At 35.4% G+C, this 19,238-nt stretch overlaps 1 protein-coding gene across 5 annotated transcripts in view; it reads left to right on the top strand.

The window, feature by feature from the left end:
• Window positions 1–19,238, top strand: part of LOC110450840 (1-phosphatidylinositol 4,5-bisphosphate phosphodiesterase gamma-1-like) — a 94,331-nt gene that overhangs the window by 40,686 nt on the left and 34,407 nt on the right. For 2 of the 5 annotated variants that reach the window (XM_021498610.1, XM_021498607.1), the window contains 9 exons: window positions 1,376–1,442; window positions 4,829–4,837; window positions 8,364–8,434; window positions 10,309–10,428; window positions 15,107–15,276; window positions 16,206–16,406; window positions 17,181–17,303; window positions 18,382–18,559; window positions 19,128–19,178. In XM_021498610.1, coding sequence (XP_021354285.1) covers window positions 1,376–1,442; window positions 4,829–4,837; window positions 8,364–8,434; window positions 10,309–10,428; window positions 15,107–15,276; window positions 16,206–16,406; window positions 17,181–17,303; window positions 18,382–18,559; window positions 19,128–19,178 — 990 coding nt within the window. The remainder of the gene's footprint in view (window positions 1–1,375; window positions 1,443–4,828; window positions 4,838–8,363; window positions 8,435–10,308; window positions 10,429–15,106; window positions 15,277–16,205; window positions 16,407–17,180; window positions 17,304–18,381; window positions 18,560–19,127; window positions 19,179–19,238) is intronic. The other 3 variants (XM_021498612.1, XM_021498608.1, XM_021498611.1) reach the window with 2 other exon arrangements.

Raw genomic sequence — 19,238 nt, 5'->3', positions numbered from 1 at the left:
TTGATCAAGATACTTCACTCCTCTTGTTCCAGTCTACTCAGCTGTAAATGAGTACATGGTTGGGCAGTGCTGGAATTGTTGAATGCTAGCTGTGAACCCCAACTGGCAGCACCAGCTGTATTCTCCCCAGGGAGTAAAGAAAGATATTGGCTGTTGCAAAGGCCCTACAACCACCGAAAAATAATTTGTGAACGGCTTTGAAACAACCTACGAACTAGGTTGTGATAAAGCGGTAAAGAAAAACCTCAAATTATTATTATTATAAACACTTGGGATCTCTTTTCTTTGCTCTCCATTTTGTTCTTTCCTTTTATAGTAATATCTCCATAGGCACCTTCAGTAACTTGTCAGAATAAAGTGACTGGGTGAGGTGATGGACATTGTTTGTCATGTCCGTATAGGGGCACAAAAAAAATGGTCTTGAATTGGCCCACTGCAGATGGACACTTTTTTTTATATGATTAAAGCTTTGACAAAGTGTAAATCTTTAAGAAATAAGGAAACGGATGCCTATTGGTCATTTCTTATGTTTCCTTTTTTTAGCCCACCATCATCTGATGGTGGGCTATTCAAATCACCCTGCGTCCGTGGTCCGCCGTCCGTCCGTCCGTAAACAATTCTTGTTATCGGTATTTCTCAAGAAGTACCAGAGGGATCTTTCTCAAATTTATATGCAGGTTCCCCTTGGTCCTTAGCTGTGCAGGGCAACTTTTGAGACTGATCGGATAAACAACATGGCCTACAGGCAGCCATCTTGGATTTTGATAGTGAAAGTTTGTTATCGCTATTTCTCAAGAAGTACCTAAGGGATCTTTCTCAAATTTTATACGTAGGTTCCCCTTGATCCCTCGTTGTGTATGTTATATTTGAGACTGATCATAAAAACAAAATGGATTAAAAGAAGAACTAAACAGATCTTTCTCATATTGCAATGATTGATTCTATTTCTTTCACATTAAGTACTGTACTAGTAAATATGTGAAATGACAAACACACTTTGAAGGTTGGCTTTCATACACATCAGTATTAAGTTAAGATCAAAAGTTACCTCAAGGTGCATTTACTGTTAACATGACTCGATCAAACAGATTAGAGGAAAGAAGAGAAAAGATCGAACTGACAACGAACTAATGAAGATGGTACAAAGGTGGGCGCCAAGATCCCTCTGGGATCTCTTGTTTTAGCATAGAAATCTCACAAGATGCACAAGTCTGAGATTTTTTGACTGTACACTATTGATAGTGAAATGAACTTTTCATTGTAGTCTTGTTGTTTCCTTTTTTTTTAAATTCAAGATGTAAGATTTCTTTCTTTAACAATGCAAAGACACGTAAAACTTGTATTCTACCATTGACACTGGTGTTTTAAATTTCAGCATAAAAAGTTGGATCTTCCCAAAGATGGAGGTGCAGCAGAATGTGTTGTGGACAGAGTGGATGAAAGTAAGACCACCCTACTTTCTTATGATGTAGATACATTGTATATTTGTATTATTTTGGATCTTTATCGATCATATGAACTCTATTTAAAACTTTTGGACAAGTTCTATGATTAAATATGCAATTAAAACAAACTAAGGATAATTTTCAACGTGGTATAAAGCCTTTATACAAATTTTGCATCAGATTGAAACTTTTATTTTTATATACATGCTCACCTGGTGTGGAGTAGTCTGTAAACTAGCTATTAAATGTTGTGATGTCTGTTTTCCATCTGTCTGTCTGATCACCATCAATTTTTCTTTTTGTAACTTCTATAAAACCATAAGGCCTAGAGTTACAATATTCTGTAATAGGCTTGCTGTACACTGGAGTAAAATAAGTTAAACTTTTTAATGACTTCTTATCAAGAACCAAAAGGCCCAGTATTAAATGTTTTCCCTGTTCCCTGCTTGAGTAAAGGACTATCAGATTGTCAAATAAATTATTTTGACCCACTTTCAAGGTAACAGGTGTGATATATGATTTTTCAAACAACTTCTTCTTCAGGACCATGAAGTGTTAAGATATATATCTAGGAAGCAGTCCGAGGTCAATATATCTTTTCTCGGGTGAATAAATCCAAGTATTGACCAAAGTTAAAGGCTACAATTGTTTTATTATTTTACAAAACAGTAATGTAAGCAATCTGGAAAAAAAAACACAACAAAAAAGCTTGGGAAATGGGATGGTGCATTGTTTGGAGACGCGCCATAATTTTATTTTTCGAAACAAAAATAACGCGCTCCAAGTCAATATCGGTTTTATCGGTGGACACGTGATGCACTTCTGGCCAATCACTTGTCGGGAATAATATGAAAAAATAATAAACATATTTACATTAATTTTACTCTGCATCTTTCCATTGCAATGCATTAAGAAGGCAAATGTTGTTATGAGATTATAACAACATTTGCTATTGTAAAGTCATCAATCTCTATTGTGATGTCATCAATTTCATTGTTGTCAAGAATTAATTTTCTGTTCAAAGAATCGTTCGAAATAACTAAATAAAGCGTAACTACTCTATCAAAATGTGAATACAAATAATGAATATTTCATCAAATATTGTTATGGTCCTATAACACACATTTCTACTGCCGGGCTTTATGAAGTTTGTCATCAATAACAATGTGCGTTATAGGACCATTACAACGTTTGCTAAAATATTTGTTGCTTCAATATATAGATAATATTACTCGAATGAAAACATGTGATAAACTCTATAAATTCATAGAAATGTGTATCTCTTAAATACAGATAATTCACAGTGTATTTAGACCAGAAATGATGTTCCTAGGATTGGATATTGTTGTAGTTTTGCCTGTTTAACTGCTGAGTAAAATCTTAATATCGAATATCGTAATATCGAATATTGTACTATCAAATATAAAATTTGTAAATTAAAGTTATTTTACATTGTGTTCCATGGGTTTGCATGATAATGTATTTACTAACGCAAAATGCATGCGGTCAAGCCTTGCTAGTATTTAACAAAGCTTGTATATATTTATGTGATGTTTATATTTCTTTGTTATGATATTTGTTTTATATGAATTGTGTGTTAGATGTGGTACAGAAATTATATTGCTATTTTTTTTTTTAAGTGTTTTTTTTAAATAAACCATTAAGAACATTTCTGTAGTTGCAATATTTTACATTACAGCTACCAAGTTTATGATAAATATCACAAGGGCATGATTTTTAATTCCTTTCCTTTTAGAAAAAAAATGGGAAAGTTTTACTTAAAAAAATCATTTTAATCTGTTCAAAAATTCAAAAAAAAAAAAATATAAATGGATCCATTCAAAATGTGAAATTTTACAGTTTTGGGGGAAATGAAGCCTCAAGCAATTAGCTTTGAGGACTATAAAGTCTAGATTCCCGTGATGGTCAAACCCTATACAGCTTGACAGATATAAAATATAAGGTCTAGACTTATCTCTGTTTGGTAAAAGCCTAAAGCTTGATTACATAAGACGGTTGAATTCTAGACTATTCTGAACTCTCCAGCCCTAAACATCATTGGTCTGAACAAAGCCTGAATTGAGTTGGATTATCATTAACATTAAAGAAGTAAGCCTGCACTGATATACCTAAACTAACTGGACTGTCAGTGCATGAACTATCATCCACTAACAAAACCTGCAGTAACCTAGCCTATCAGAATTGACAGAAACCTAGCTTATCAAAATAAACAGTAACCAAGCCTATCAAAACTGACAGTAACAAAGACTACCTAAACTGACAGTAACGTAGACTAGCAAAACTGACAGTAACCTAGCCTATTAAAGCTGACAGTAACCTAACCTATCAAACATGACAATAGCCTAGCTTATCAAAAATGACAGTTACATAGCCTACCTTAACTGACAGTAACCTAGACTACCTAAACTGACAGTAACATAGCCTATCAAAGCTGACAGAAACTTAACCTATCAAAAATGACAGTAACCTAGCCTATCAAAGCTGACAGTAACCTTACCTTTCAAAAATGACAGTAGCCTAGCTTATCCAAACTGACAGTAACCTAGACTATCAAAACTGACAGTAACCTAGCCTATCAAAGCTGCCAGTAACAAAGACTACCAAAACTGACAATAACCTAGCCTATCAAAGTTGACAGTAACCTAACCTATCAAAAATGACAGTAGCCTAGCCTATCAAAACTGACAGTTACATAGCCTACCTAAACTGACAGTAACGTAGATTACCAAATTTAACAGTAACCTAGCCTATCAAAGCTGACAGTAACCTAACCTATCATACATGACAATAGCCTAGCTTATCAAAAATGACAGTTACATAGCCTACCTAAACTGACAGTAACCTAGACTACCAAAACTGACAGTAACCTAGCCTATCAAAGCTGACAGTAACTTAACCTATCAAAACTGACAGCAGCCTAGCTTATCAAAACTGACAGTTACATATCCTACCTAAACTGACAGTAACATAGACTACCAAAACTGACAGTAACCTAGCCTATCAAAACTGACAGCAACCTAGCCTATCAAAACTGACATTTATGTACACTACCATTTTATTTTATTTGATCAAAACTGACAATAAGAAGGATTATTCAGTGGACAGTTAGATATACTATGAAAACCTTAAAAAATCCTCTCTAAGAAAACCTGCAATAAACTAGATTCACTAAACTGAACTATCAAAAGCTTGTTTTAATATCAAAACCTGCAGTAAGTTGGATTGTTAAGAAAAGAAATAACAGTATTTTCAAATTAATCTATATTTTGTATTATTTGGTTAGCAGTAATAAAAATTCCCTTTTGAAGATCTGTTTTCTTTCTGTAATGTGTTTTTATGATTTCCAACCTGATTCTTTACAGATATGCCAAGTCAGTGAGATTCGTTTGAAGCCTAAACCTTCACTCTACATTATAACTATTACACTATACCTGTCACCTACTCCTTAGTATCAATTTTCCCTCCGCTGGTCCTATTTTCCACTTTCCTCATACTTCACTGTTCGGAGTAAACACCCAAATCTAATGGAACACAGGGAGTAGTATAACTGTGGGTGTAGAATTTAACTATATTTGTAACATATTTATATACAATGTAGTTTGTGAAGGGTTTTCAGTTTGTTACTTTGATAGTATATATTCACAAAATACTAGGTGTTCAAATCTTTTTTACCCTGACAATATAATAATTCATGAAGTAGCTAATTACCTCATTCTTTAATTGGTACTTTTCAGGAAATTTTCCAGGGCTTAATTCAGAATGGGTGTGTTTTAATGTGTAATTAGTTCTGAATATTTTAACTTTTTGTTAAATTTTCTTTAATGCTTAAACTAAACTTTATACTCATATGAAATACAGGTGGTAGGTATAGACAGGTGGTAGCTGAAGTGACTTTTAAGTAACTGTACCTTGCCAAATTTCATCATTTTCGAATCTGTTAAAAAAAAAGGAGAGAATTAAGGAAAAAATAGCTATGAAATACAAAATTACAATAATAATTATTATTACTCATAATTTGAACTTTAAAGTCCTTTATGATAAAGGTCACATTGAAATGTTCTGTATGTATGTTTTTAAGGAAAAAATAGAGCTATGAAATACAACAAAATTTATTATTAAAAATAATTATGTATATTACGAGCAGACTGTCAAATGATTGTATATCCTGTACATATTTAACATATTTAATGTATATTGTCAGAGTAAATCTTCTTTCTGTGTTAATTTAGTGTGTATCAAACAGGAAAGTTGGAACCATAAAAAGATTAAAAACCTCATTATAAATGCCTTCCCATTGCTTCTATTTATTTTGTTTTTCTTTTTGATGGATACAATTTATATCTGATAGATATTGTAGTTTTCTTTGTATTACTGAACTGCTTTAGCCTTCTTATTTTCCAATATTCAATATATATATATCTTTATGCTAGGCTGCCATAAAAGACTTGGAAGTTATATTAGTGTAGACCAAATTCCTACCATATAGTATGATAATGATACTCTAGGTACTCAACATCTCTTAAGCTCAAGGTTATCTACTCATAGCAAAGTCTCTTAAGCTCAAAGTTACCTACCCAACACAAAGTCTCTTAAGCTCAAGGTTATCTACTCAGCAAAGTCTCTTAAGCTCAAAGTTATCTACTTATAGCAAAGTCTCTTAAGCTCAAAGTTACCTACCCAATGCAACGTCTCTTAAGCTCAGAGTTATCTGCCCAAAGCAACGTCTCTTAAGCTCAAAGTTACCTACCCAAAGTAACATCTCTAAAGCTCAAAGTTACCTACCCAATGCAACGTATCTAAACCTCAATGTTTTCTGGAGCTCAAAGTTATCTACTCTTTAATAGCAAAGTCTCTGCACTACAGCTCAAAGTTAACCACCCATAGCCATGCTTCTGGAACTATAGTTATCAACCCATAGCAACACCACAGCATTTCCAAGTTATCTACATGTAGCAATTTCTCTGCAGCTCAAAGTTATCAACCCATAGTAACATCTCTGGAGCTCAAAGTTATCCACCCATAATAACATCTCTGGAGCTCAAAGTTATCAACCCATAGTAACATCTCTGGAGCTCAAAGTTATCTATCCATAGTAACATCTCTGTACCTCAAAGTTATCAACCCATAGGAACATCTCTGGAGTTCAAAGTTATCAACCCATAGTAACACCTCTGGAGCTCAAAGTTATCTACTTATAGCCAAGTCTCTTAAGCTCAAAGTTATCTACGCATAGTAACATCTCTGGGGCTCAAAGTTATCTACCCATAGCAACACCTCTGGAGCTCAAAGTTATCTAGCCATAGTAACATCTCTGAAGCTCAAAGTTAGCTACCCATAGTTACATCTCTGGAGCTCAACTTTATCAACCCATAGTAACACCTCTGGAGCTCAAAGTTATCCACCCATAATATCATCTCTGGAGCTCAAATTTATCTACCTATAGTAACATCTCTGGAGCGCAAAGTTATCCACCCATAATAACATCTCTGGGGCTCAAAGTTATCTACCCATAGGAACATCTCTGGAGTTCAAAGTTATCTACCCATAGTTACATCTCTGGAGCTCAAAGTTATCCACCCATAATATCATCTCTGGAGCTCAAAGTTATCTAGCCATAGTAGGGGGTCTGCAGCTCAAAGTTATCAACACATAGTAACATCTCTGCAGCTCAAAGTTATCTACCCATAGTAACATCTCTGGAGCTCAAATTTATCAACCCATAGTAACATCTCTGGAGCTCAAAGTTATCTAGCCATAGTAACATCTCTGCAGCTCAAAGTTATCTACCCATAGTTACATCTCTGGAGCTCAAAGTTATCAACCCATAGTAACATCTCTGCAGCTCAAAGTTATCTACTCTTAGCAATTTCTCTGCACTGCAGCTCAAACCATTGAAATGCCACTGCAGCTCAACGTTACCCACCCATAGCCACACCCTACATGTTGAGTTAATGTTTGATGTGTTCACATGCCTATTTATTATATTACAAGCCTGTGTCTCAATGTCATTGTTAACAAGTAATCATTGGTTTGGAATGGATATTTATCTTACTTGTAATAACTGATAATGTGGTTAAGAACTATTAAGATAGCTTCAAAAGTTGACATTTCAGTATTTATTCACCCAAGCTTAATTTTGCCATTAAGATGAATAGAAAAAGCTTGTTATTGCTCTATTGCTTTTTATGATATTGGTTAGATTTCAATAAAGTTTTATACACAGATTAAATACCAAGAACTTTGTGTTTCAGTATTTTGTGTCAAAGGTCAAGGTCCATGTAACAATAAACAGAAAAATCCTTGCCATTGCACCAGTGCCTTCATTTGTGGCTGGGTTTTTAGGCAAAATGTTGAGGTCATGCTTAAAATTTCAAAGTAGAAAGTTCTGCACTAGAAGTTTATTTGTTTATGTTGTTGTTATTAGTAAGTAGTTTTTTTTCCTTGAATTAGAAAAATCTAAAGTAAGTTAGTATAACTAAAAGGTGTAATAGTCATTATTTGTTTAAAATAAGGAGTAAAAACTTGATGAAAAAAATCTATTCACAGTTTTTTGCATGGTAATTTAAATCAATGTTGTCTGCTTCTTTGCATAAAATTGTTTGTCATCGTTAACTGCACTAACATTTCATTGCTTTGAGGTAAAAAAAGTACAGCTATCTGGAAATGATTGCAAGATAAGCACAAAGATTTGAAGCTTTTTATCATATTATTTCTAATTGCATGCGTATGTTGTTTGCAATAACTATTTGTGAAATTTGACTGAAAGAAAATGCTTCAAATGCTGTGAGGTGTAATTATTAATTTCTAATCCCTGTGTATTGGCAGTGTTTCAATTACTCTGACACCGCAACTTTTGCCTTGCAGTACTTTCAGTACTTTGATTTTATTTTTTGACAGCGGGCCGAGAAGGAGACATGAACAATGCCGTAAAGACGGGAGTATTGTACTTAGAAGATCCCCTTGAAAATGTAAGACTTCAAAACATGTACTAGTTAAAAAGAAATTCAACAATTTCTTTATGCAAAGGGTACATATGATTCTGTTGTGTTATTAACGATTTACATGTGTTGACTAGCTAGGCTAGCTATCATCAGAACCTCTACCTTCAATGATGAGGCTCTACTGAATACCACTGGGTAGCCTTCTTTGATTCCTACAACAACCTACCTACGACCGTAGACAACCAGGACCTTGATTCCTCCTACTTCAATAGGAGTCCCATTTTAGTCTCATCGCCACGAAGTAGCAGAAGCAGAAGCGAGACTAATTGCTTATCTGGCGGCAGTGTCAACATTTAGTTTTTGCATTTAACTTAGGTTCACTGAAAGTATAAGTGCTAGACCAACCAAACTTGGACCATAGATAAATTTAGGTGGTACCATGCATCAAATGCTGGATGCAGCCTAAAACTGTCAATGTGTACTGAAACTTTCTTTAAGGCGGGGAGGGGCGCATGACTTAAGCTTCAATAAACTGTTTTTGTAAAAGAAAAGAAGCCTTATTCATGCTAAAATCATATCCAAAATGAAATTAAAGCGAGGTTACTGCTTTTAAAGAGAGAAAAACAAGTGGAATTCTCTAGGCTTTGGTCTTCAGTAGACAAGGATCCTTAAATAACATTAGCGTAGCTTGATTAATTGGTTGAAATGGATATGGCTTTAGTGGGCACGTTGGTCGAGTGGTTAACACGCAGGCGGCTGGGGTTCGATCCCCAAAGTCATCGTCCGCATAGAATATTCAGAGAAAGTGTTTTTCTCCTACCCACACAACTCCCAACAACCCAGGTGGAGTATAAATGGTTTGAGGTAGATATTGTGGTATCTGTACTGTTGCATTCAAGTGAGGTGGCACTATAAATGATGCTGTTGGAAGCACGGTCCCACTACCAACAGAACACAATAGATCTCCAGCACACACGCAGGCATACACACATAGGGAGATATTAGCCAGGTGGCATAGGACTAGTAGTTAGCGCCTGATAAGGCAGTTCCTGCGAATTCCTCAAAATTGTGTTGATTAATGTAAATGTTAATTTATATCTATGTATTTTAAAGCACTTTAGAGTAGCTTATTCTAGCTAGATAGGGTGCTGTATCAAATGTTGTATATTGTTATTGAAAATTAGAAAGATTAATTTTCATAAAAGAACATAGAGTAAATATTTATTACATGTTGTGTGAGTCTTATTATAATGACATTGTCAGTTTAGGGGTTATGTAATACAAGGTCATTGTAGTTTGTTGTACTCTGATCTAGTTCATTATCAATTATTTCCACGGTTTGGCAGTACAAATGTAGTTGTAGGAATTAATTTTCTTCATGGTCACGAGTGTACGGGTGCTGTTGCACAGTTATGCGATGGATCATAGGTTTGGGAAGTCTTTCGCCAGACACCAAGTATCTTGGATCAAATTTTTTCAACGTGAAAACGACAGTTTTTTTAAAAATGGATCTAATTATCATGTAAGCAATTTTCATGGATGTTCGATCAGTAGTGCATGCTTTCAGAACAACATGGTGGCCAATTTGGAAACACACTCATTTCTGGCAAATTAGATAGAAAACCTCTTGAGTGTCAGATGGACAAAATAGCGGTACCAAATTTTCCACAAAAAATACAACTCCCCCAAAAAATCATTAGCCAATTAAACTATCAACACTTTCAGCCATGGCTACTAGACCTGAAATCCACAATAAATCAATCTCATTTAGCAATTCTATGAAGATCAGACCCCACAAAGGAAAAAAGAACATGTTTAGGAATGTAACAAACACAATACCGAACCTGCAGGGTGTTAATATCCACTGACATGAAATCTTTGTTTCTATATGTAATTGACAGGTGTGGCATCCTCACTTCTTTGTGCTAACAAGTACAAAGCTACACTACACCGGGGAGACGGACCAGAATCAGCAGGAAGAGGACGATGCTGAGGATGACAATGGTTCAGTGACAGGCGAGGTATGTACGACAGTCAATCACCCCTTTGTATTCATTTCTCATTAGAGTCATGTTTTTAGTTTTTAGTTTTACGGAACTTAAATGTAATCACAGAAAAAAAATGTAGTTTTATCATGTTTTTTTTCAGATCTGGATCTTTCTTGTATCCTAAAGATATTTTTAAGTTTTATTTTTTTTTAATTTATTTTTTCAATGATAACTCTTTCTCTCATTCAAAATAAAATTCAGCTCGACACAGCTGATCTCATGTCTTCCCATTTCCATGGATCAATCTTGAGTTATTGGCATTCATTTTTAAGAGGTCATTTTATTCTACAGTGTATTATTTAAACCTGATCAGGTTTCCAAAATAGGTAGGTTTGGGATAGGATTGTTTATATGAAGATGCCAAACGACCAAACATAAATACCACATATGCAGGGATTTTAATTTTAAAATATTTATTGCTCCAAATTTGAGCAGAGGATTTGGCACAGGTTATAAATACAGTGCATATTGATATTTGCATGATGACATTTAACAAGGCGTACAAACTATATTTTACAATTATTATATTTTACTTAAAACCTGTTACTGGATTGGATGAAAAGCTGCACATGTCTGAATACGTCTGTATAAGTATCTACAGACAGATTTTCATTCCCAAATAATAATAAATCTACATTAACTGGATACATATTCAACAGGGATATACAGGGATCAAAATTTGATCGAACCGTATGTACAATAAAAGGAAACAGTCCATTAATTGGTTGATAACTATGATTTCTGTGTTTCATTTCTCCCTTATAGAGGCCAACAGGTATACAGGTACTTGAAATGTCATAACATTTCGTGGTTTTCATTAATTTTAACAAGAACGATAAACCTTGGGAATTGTTGTGCCGCCATTCTCTGACAGTGTTTGTGTGTGTTTAGGGTTAGACACTTCACACTTGTCCATTTCACCAAGACTAGTATTATTAAGGCGCGGTAGTCTAGTGGTAGGCTTGTGACCGAAGGGTTGCGGGTTCGAGTCACGTCACGGCAATGTGTTGTATCTTTGAGCAAGATACTTTACTTTGCTTGTTCCAGTCTAGTCAGCTGTAAATGAGTATGTGGTTGGGAAGTGCTAAAGTTGTTGAATGCTAGCTGTTTGGGCCGAAATGGCAGCACCGGCTGTATGCCCCCCAGGGAGTTGAGAAAGATATTGGCTGGTTGCAAAGGCCCTATAACCCCGGATACTAATTTGTCAAGCGCTTTAAGACGACCTACGAACAAGGTTGTAATAAAGCGGTATATAAGAACCTGAAATTATTATTTATTATTATTTTAAATAAGGACTGGAAATAATAATCCAGCAGGTCCTATAGAGGGGGAAGGGGGGGGGGGGGACCGTCTTCATTCTCCCCATGGATTGGTGAAAAGTTTGAAGACAAGAGTCGCTTATATTACATACCATGCAGTTGTGTGTTTTCTAATACTACTTGTGTTTCTTAACCCCTGTGATAATGTCCTTTAGTACAGCCAGAAAATAACACCACAAGGTAATAATGAGGTAAAGAGAAAAAAAGTCAAGGGTAAATGTTTTGTTCAGTATTTGAACTTTGGCACTATGCCGATATTAATGTATTTTCAGATTTTCTCTGAAATTGTGTCCTCCATACATTACTCCTGTGTCTGTACCATGGTACAGGGATTTGATCATGTTGTTTACTGCAGTTTAATCACGTTATATCGCAATTTGTGTGTGATACACAATCACTTAACACAAATTGGCAGCTCTTTAATCCTTTGTTTTGTAGAAAATGACACTAATTGCTATACTTACCGATGAAACCATGTTAAAATGAAAGATTGAAAAAGTTTTTAAGGAATCATTACTGCAAGTTAATTTTCAAACTGATGTTATTCCTACTGCACACAAATATGATATTCAAAATTATAAATTTGTCTTTATCCTGTTGTGATGTGTCAATTTTTGGTGCCAGAGTTTGTTTGGTTATTTATATAGTATCTATATAGAGTTTTGCAGGATTGCATTTGTGCGATATACCGTGAATTTGCGTGTATAGTGCGATTTTTTTTAGGTAAATATTGTCATGTCTAAAAGGGGTTGCGCACTATACGCAGGAACAAGTCATTCTTGGGTTATCGTTCTCGATTTCCAGGTCTGCCATATTGGATTACCTCCCTTCAAATAATTTCGTTTGGAGTCGTCAATCATATATAATAAGATTGAAGATATGAAAACAACCAAGAATGTAATTCTTTGGCGACACAATTTTTAACCTACTCTAAAATTATTAAAATCAGTAATCTGTGGTCATGACTGCTGATTTGGCGACAAACACTAGCTGGGCACAGGTAACATTTTTAGCTCACCTGGCCCGGCATCCGTCGACCGTCCGGCGTCAACTTTTTACTTTAAACAACTTCTTCTCAGTAACCAAAAGTCCTAGGGTGATGATATTTGGCCAGAAGCATGCTGGGATGAAGGGCTTCCAAGTTTGTTCAAATAAATGACCTTCATCTATTTTCAAGGTCACAGGGGTCAAATATGTTTTTAACCTTTAAACAACTTCTTCTGAATAACCAAGATGCCTAGGGTGATGATAGTTGGCCAGTAACATGCTGAAATGAAGGGCTACCAAGTTTGTTCAAATAAATTACCTTGATTTATATTCAAGGTCACTGGGGTCAAATATGTTTATAACCTTTAAGCGACTTCTTCTGAATAACCGAAAGGCCTAGGGTGATGATATTTGGCCAGTAACATGCTGGGATGAAGGGCTACCAAGTTTGTTCAAATGAATGACCTTGATTCATATTCAAGGTCACTGGGGTCAAATATGTTAAAAACATTTAGACAACTTCTTCTGAATAACTAAGAGGCCTAGAGTGATGATGTTTGGCCAGTAACATGCTTGGATAAAGGGCTACCAAGTTTGTTCAAATAAATGACCTTGATTTATATTCAAGGTTGCAGGGGTCAAATATGTTTAAAACCTTTTAAACAACTTCTTCTGAATAACTGAGAGGCTTAGGATGATGATATGAGGCCAGTAACATGCTGGGATGAAGGGCTTCTAAGTTTGTTCAAATAAATGACTTTAAATCATATTCAAAGTCACTGGGGTCAAATATGTTAAAAACATTTAAACAACTTCTTCTGAATAACTGAGTGGCCTAGGGTGATGATATTTGGCAAGCAACATGCTTGGATGAAGGGCTACCAAGTTTGTTCAAATACATGACCTTGACTTACATTCAAGGTCACAGGGGTCAACTATGTTTAAAACCTTTAAACAACTTCTTCTGAATAACCGAGACAGCTAGGGTGATGATATTTGGCCATTAACATGCTGGGATGAAGGGCTACCAAGTTTGTTCAAGTGAATGACCTTCGCCCATATTCAAGGTCACAGTGATCAATATATGATTAAATCTTTAAATGATTTGTTCTGTATAACCAAATGGTACAGGGTGATGATATTTTGCTAGAAGCATGCTGGGTTGGAAGACTATAAACTCTGATCAACCTAATGTCCTTGTTCGACATTCAAGGTCACGGGCGTCAAATGTTTAAATCTTTTAATAGATTCTTATGAATCAAACACTGATATTATGCCTGTAGTGTGAGATTAATACCAGGTGAGCAAGTCAGGCCCATTGGGCCTCTTGTTACAGGTAAGATGACCAGAAGGCAAAACCACCGATGCCGTCTGATCCCGGACAATAGGCTAGGTAGGCTTGCCATGCTTCAGCGAAATATTGAAATAATTCACAAGGTTATCATTCACGTAGTGTTAGACGCGAGATCAAGATTGGTAAAAAAAACCAGAACTAATATGGAACAGAACCTATAATTGAAACACTTCATTTTTATAATTATGGGAAAACCGCTGAGATGTCGAAACATAACTTGATCGGCGATTCTCTGACATCGGAATTAGCTACACTTTCTTCGTTTGGTTTCTGCAGGATTCGTCCATCATCCACCCGTTCCAAGTGGTACAGAGGGAGACCTTCATGGGCCTGTTCACTCCATTCAATCAATCGTTAAATAATCAGCGTTATAAACACCAAGCTACCTTTGATGCTACTTTTCCAGTTTGATACCGGTTATTTTCAGGATTATTTTTCAATTTTTCAATATATTTTTTTCTTCAAATCTGACCCCACAAACGTACCTGCGCACTATACCCGCAAATTTACGGTAGGCAGATTTAGTCAGATGTAAAAGAGACATCGGTTTTCCTGTGCAAAGAGGTCAAAACAAGTTTAATATCCAGTAGTAAAGATTCGGGAGTATTAGGGTTTGGAGGGGCAGGGGGAGTACAATCAAACCTGTAATTTTACATTTGATTGAGGTCTGTTATCACATATGAAATCTATACACACAATTAACAAAATGTAAATAATGAATGTCATCTCCCAAAACACAAGAAATGAAATAAAATTTACAATAAAAAATAGGTTTTCAAGAAAGAAGTTGAAGTTGTGGGATAATTATGCATGTACATTTTAATGATATTAAAATATTTGTATTCTGAATGATCCCAGTAAATGCTGTAAATTTAGCTTGCATGATGGTATGTAATGCATGCACAGTTGCCTGGTAACCAGTAAAATTATCATGGCTTACCCAATTCTTATCTTCCATCACCATAGTAAAGTGATCCTCTGACATTTTTAGGACCGCCCCCAGGATGAACTCCACTTCAGCGAACGGTGGTTCCATGGAAAGTTAGAAGGAGGCAGGAACAAAGCCGTTGAACTTCTACGGGAATACGCCTCACTAGGAGATGGAGCATTCCTAGTCCGGGAAAGCGAGACATTTGTTGGAGACTTCTCTCTGTCATTCTGGTAAACTGTCAACTGGTGCTTCAGCTTAATAGAGATGATAGGTCCATAGCAGAATTTATTTTTGTTCAATCTACTCTACGTTTAAACTGATACAGTGCCATTTTAGAACGGTCTAAACGGACACAGTGCCATTTTAGAACGGTCTAAACGGACACAGTGCCATTTTAGAACGGTCTAAACTGATACAGTGCCATTTTAGAACGGTCTAAACAGATACAGTGCCATTTTAGAACAGTCTAAACTGATACAGTGCCATTCAAGAATGGTCTAAAAAATGATATTGTCATTTTAGAACGGTCTTAACTGTTACAGTGCCATTTTAGAATGGTCTTAACTGACACAGTGCCATTTTAGAACGGTCTTAACTGACACAGTGCCATTTTAGAACGGTCTAAACGGACACAGTGCCATTTTAGAACGGTCTAAATGGACACAGTGCCATTTTAGAACGGTCTTAACTGACACGGTGCCATTTTAGAATGGCAGAAGTTGTCTACCTGACAAATCTAACCAAGATATTATTAAATCAGGAACAGAAAAGAACATAATTTTACGAAAGTGTTCAAGTTATTTCTAGGAAATCCTCAAGATACCCTTAGTATATCAGATATTATGCATGTCTAACTAACAAATCCAATTGAACAACTTGCAGAAATTATATTAAGTCAGGAATGAAAAAACTCCATATTATAATAAACATTAAAGTTCTTTTTCAGATTCCTGAGGACGCTCTAATCATAACAAATATTGTTCATGTCTAATAACAAGTCCTACAGAGCTAAACCAAACGAACAACTTTTGGAAATTGTATAATCAGGGTTAGAAAGAACGAAATATTGTACACAAAATATATTTTGAAAATCCTGATGTTGCTCTCATTATATCATAACACTTGCAATTAATGTATATGAATGTGTTTGTACCAACAGGTGGCAGGGAACAACACAGCACTGCCGTATCAAGTCGAAACAGGAGATGGGAACCACCAAGTACTTCCTCATCGAGACCAATCTGTTTGATAGCCTTTATGAACTCATCACTTATTATCGTACCAACCCACTCCGTAGCCAGAATTTCTCTATCATTTTGTCGGAGCCCATTCCACAGCTTGTCAGTCATGAGGGCAAAGAGTAAGTCGTTTTGTCAGTCATGAGGGCAAAGAGTAAGTCATTTTGTCAGTAATGAGGGCAAAGAATAGGTAATTTTTTCAGTTATGAGACAGGAGGGCAAAGAATAATTCAGTCATTTTGTCAGTCATGAGGGCAAAGAATAAGTCATTTTGTCAGTCATGAGGGCAAAGAATAAGTCATTTTGTCAGTCATAACGGCAAAGAATAAGTTCACTTGTCAGTTTTGATGGCTAACAGTAAATGTACTTGTCAGTAGTAAGGGCAAATTGTAATTGGAACATTTTAGACATGAGTGCAAAAAGTAAACTAACTTGTCAGTTGTAAGGGAAACGAATAAGTTGAATTGTCAGTTGTGAGTGCAAAGAGTAAGTCATTTTAACAGTTGTGAGGACAAAGAGAAATTCACTTGTCAGGTATGAGGGGAAACTTTAACTTTTAAGGTGTGAGGGTAAAAAATAAGTCATATTGTACAGTTGTGAGGGTAAAGAGTAAGTTTACTCTGACTTGTTAGCTAGGACAAATAGTTGCAGATTTCCAGTCATGAAGGCAAATAAGAAATGTATTGGTCAAACATGGCGGCAAAGAGTTAGTCACATGCTGGATGATGTGATTTGAGTGAGGTTTCATTATAAAATATCCTTGAATTAAAACAATATTAACAATGAGTATAGTAGTCAATTAAAAACAGGAAGTTCAAAAGGAATCCCTAACAGACTCATCAGAACTATAAATCCAGTCATTGGCACCAATTATTTGCCTGTTTTCCCTTTAATAGGTGGTTCCATAGCAACCTTGACCGTAGCCAGGCAGAGGACATGCTGAAGAAGATTGGTCGTGATGGAGCATTTCTTGTCCGCCGAAGTGCCAAAAATCAGGACTCTTATGCAATATCATTCAGGTGATTGAAAAAGGGGGTCTCTAGTCAGAGGAAAGTTACATTGTAGTGCTGTGTATGGCAAGGATTGCGAGGATTAATACATATCCTGATACATTGGTCATGATACGATCCCTATTTTGATACTTGTCGCGTCTTTCTGTACAAACCTGTTACCATACTTTTTCTTTGATTTGAAACAAATACTGATATGAACAAATCTAAAGTGTTTGTATTCTGTGGTAAATTAATTTGTTTTTTAAGTGATGTATCTCTTAAGTATACAACTAAAGAACCATTTGGTCATGTAAACCAGCTGTGTGAATCGTTTTCTTTATTACATTATGGGGTCAAAGGTCAACTTTAAGTGCTAGCCGGAGTCAAAGGTCAACGTGGGTTAAAAGCTTTGAAATTCAAATTTCACTAATTTCAAACAACAATCTCTTAAGAAACATTTAAGAGATGTTAAAATGTCTTGTGTAATTTCACGTTATTGGTTGATGCCATAATAAATCGGCACTCAAGATATAATACGATTCTCTGCTGCATTGGTGAATAGTCACACCTGTACTCAATAGGAGTGATCTCTTGAGCAGATTCAACTAGATGCTTGGTCAAAAAGACAATTTAGACAGGATCAACTGTAGGTTGAAATTAGAGCTGGTTTTGAGGTTTTATACCCCCAACATAGGAGGGTCCCATTAAGTGTTTCACTTTTAAATCCATCCATCCATGGTTCGTATGACATTGGGGTTAGACTTTGAGTTAAGCTCCATTACCCTATTTAAAGGAAGTCCATCAGTTGATAAACTTCATGTGGAAACATCTAAAAAAATATTACACCAATACATCAAATTTGGGTCATTGTGACCTATATTTTCCGCTTCATTGAGTTTGGTTAGACTTCAGGTTCAGCTCCATTTCTATCAATGACGTAGTGCATGTAGAGACATTTGTTTGTTTTACAAATATTTCTGAATTATGAAAGTTCTATAAATACATAAAAATCAGCAGCAAATTTCAAGATAACATACACACATTTAAGTGTTCATGTTAAAAATATCGGCATTATGTTACAGAGTAAGTTGATGTCGTGTTTCAGAGCGGATGGTAAAATTAAGCACTGCCGTATCCAGAATGAAGAACGCCTTTTTGTCATTGGGTCAGCCGAGTTTGAGAGCTTGGTAGACCTTGTGGAGTACTATGAGAAAAACCCTCTCTATAACAAAGTCAAACTCAAGTATGCCGTAAGCCAGCGACTCGTGGAGGAGAGGGGGGCTGTAAGTAAATCTCCATCATTTCAAAAAAATCTTTTGATCATAAATGAAAAAAGGTTTCATGTTGTTGCTTCAATGTTAGTGATAAAATAGGATTTACTTTTAGATGGGTGTGAAAGCAGTTTTCAGAAGTTTAGACCTTGAAACAAGTTATTTATATTTGTTTTAAATTTGTTTTCTTAACCAACATTATCTATTCAGCCTTAAGTGTTTTCAAAGTGCTAGTTTTTGTGATTATTCTTTGATTAGTAAAAAATATTTGTTACTTTTTCATTAAATTCTGTCTATCATTTCAGTTAACATTTATGAGAGAACAAATAAATAGTGAACATATCATTATATTGATTTAGAAAGAAGAAAAAGTAAAAATGGGGAAAATGACAGATTTTACTGGATTTAAAAGTTTGAATGGAAACTCTGGAAAAAAACAAGTTACTTTATAATGAGGATTGTTAATTCAGGTTTCATGATTGATATGAATCCAAAATGTTTTTGGTAGAAGCAAATTTTTAGAAATATTTAGTATGTAATGATGCCAGTCTATCTGTGAAGCTATGTGTTGTGTTTCCAGGAAGCCGCTGAACCGGGGTCAGATTACATCTGTCCTAACGAGTTTTCAAAGGTAACCTTCAGCACATTCACCCCTGAAATTTCATAATGAACTATTCCAACCTTTGAATTG

Source organism: Mizuhopecten yessoensis, unplaced genomic scaffold (genome assembly GCF_002113885.1).
Source record: "Mizuhopecten yessoensis strain PY_sf001 unplaced genomic scaffold, ASM211388v2 scaffold5519, whole genome shotgun sequence".
Classification (NCBI taxonomy): Eukaryota; Metazoa; Mollusca; class Bivalvia; order Pectinida; family Pectinidae; genus Mizuhopecten; species Mizuhopecten yessoensis.
This window is presented reverse-complemented; position numbering and strand designations above follow the sequence as displayed.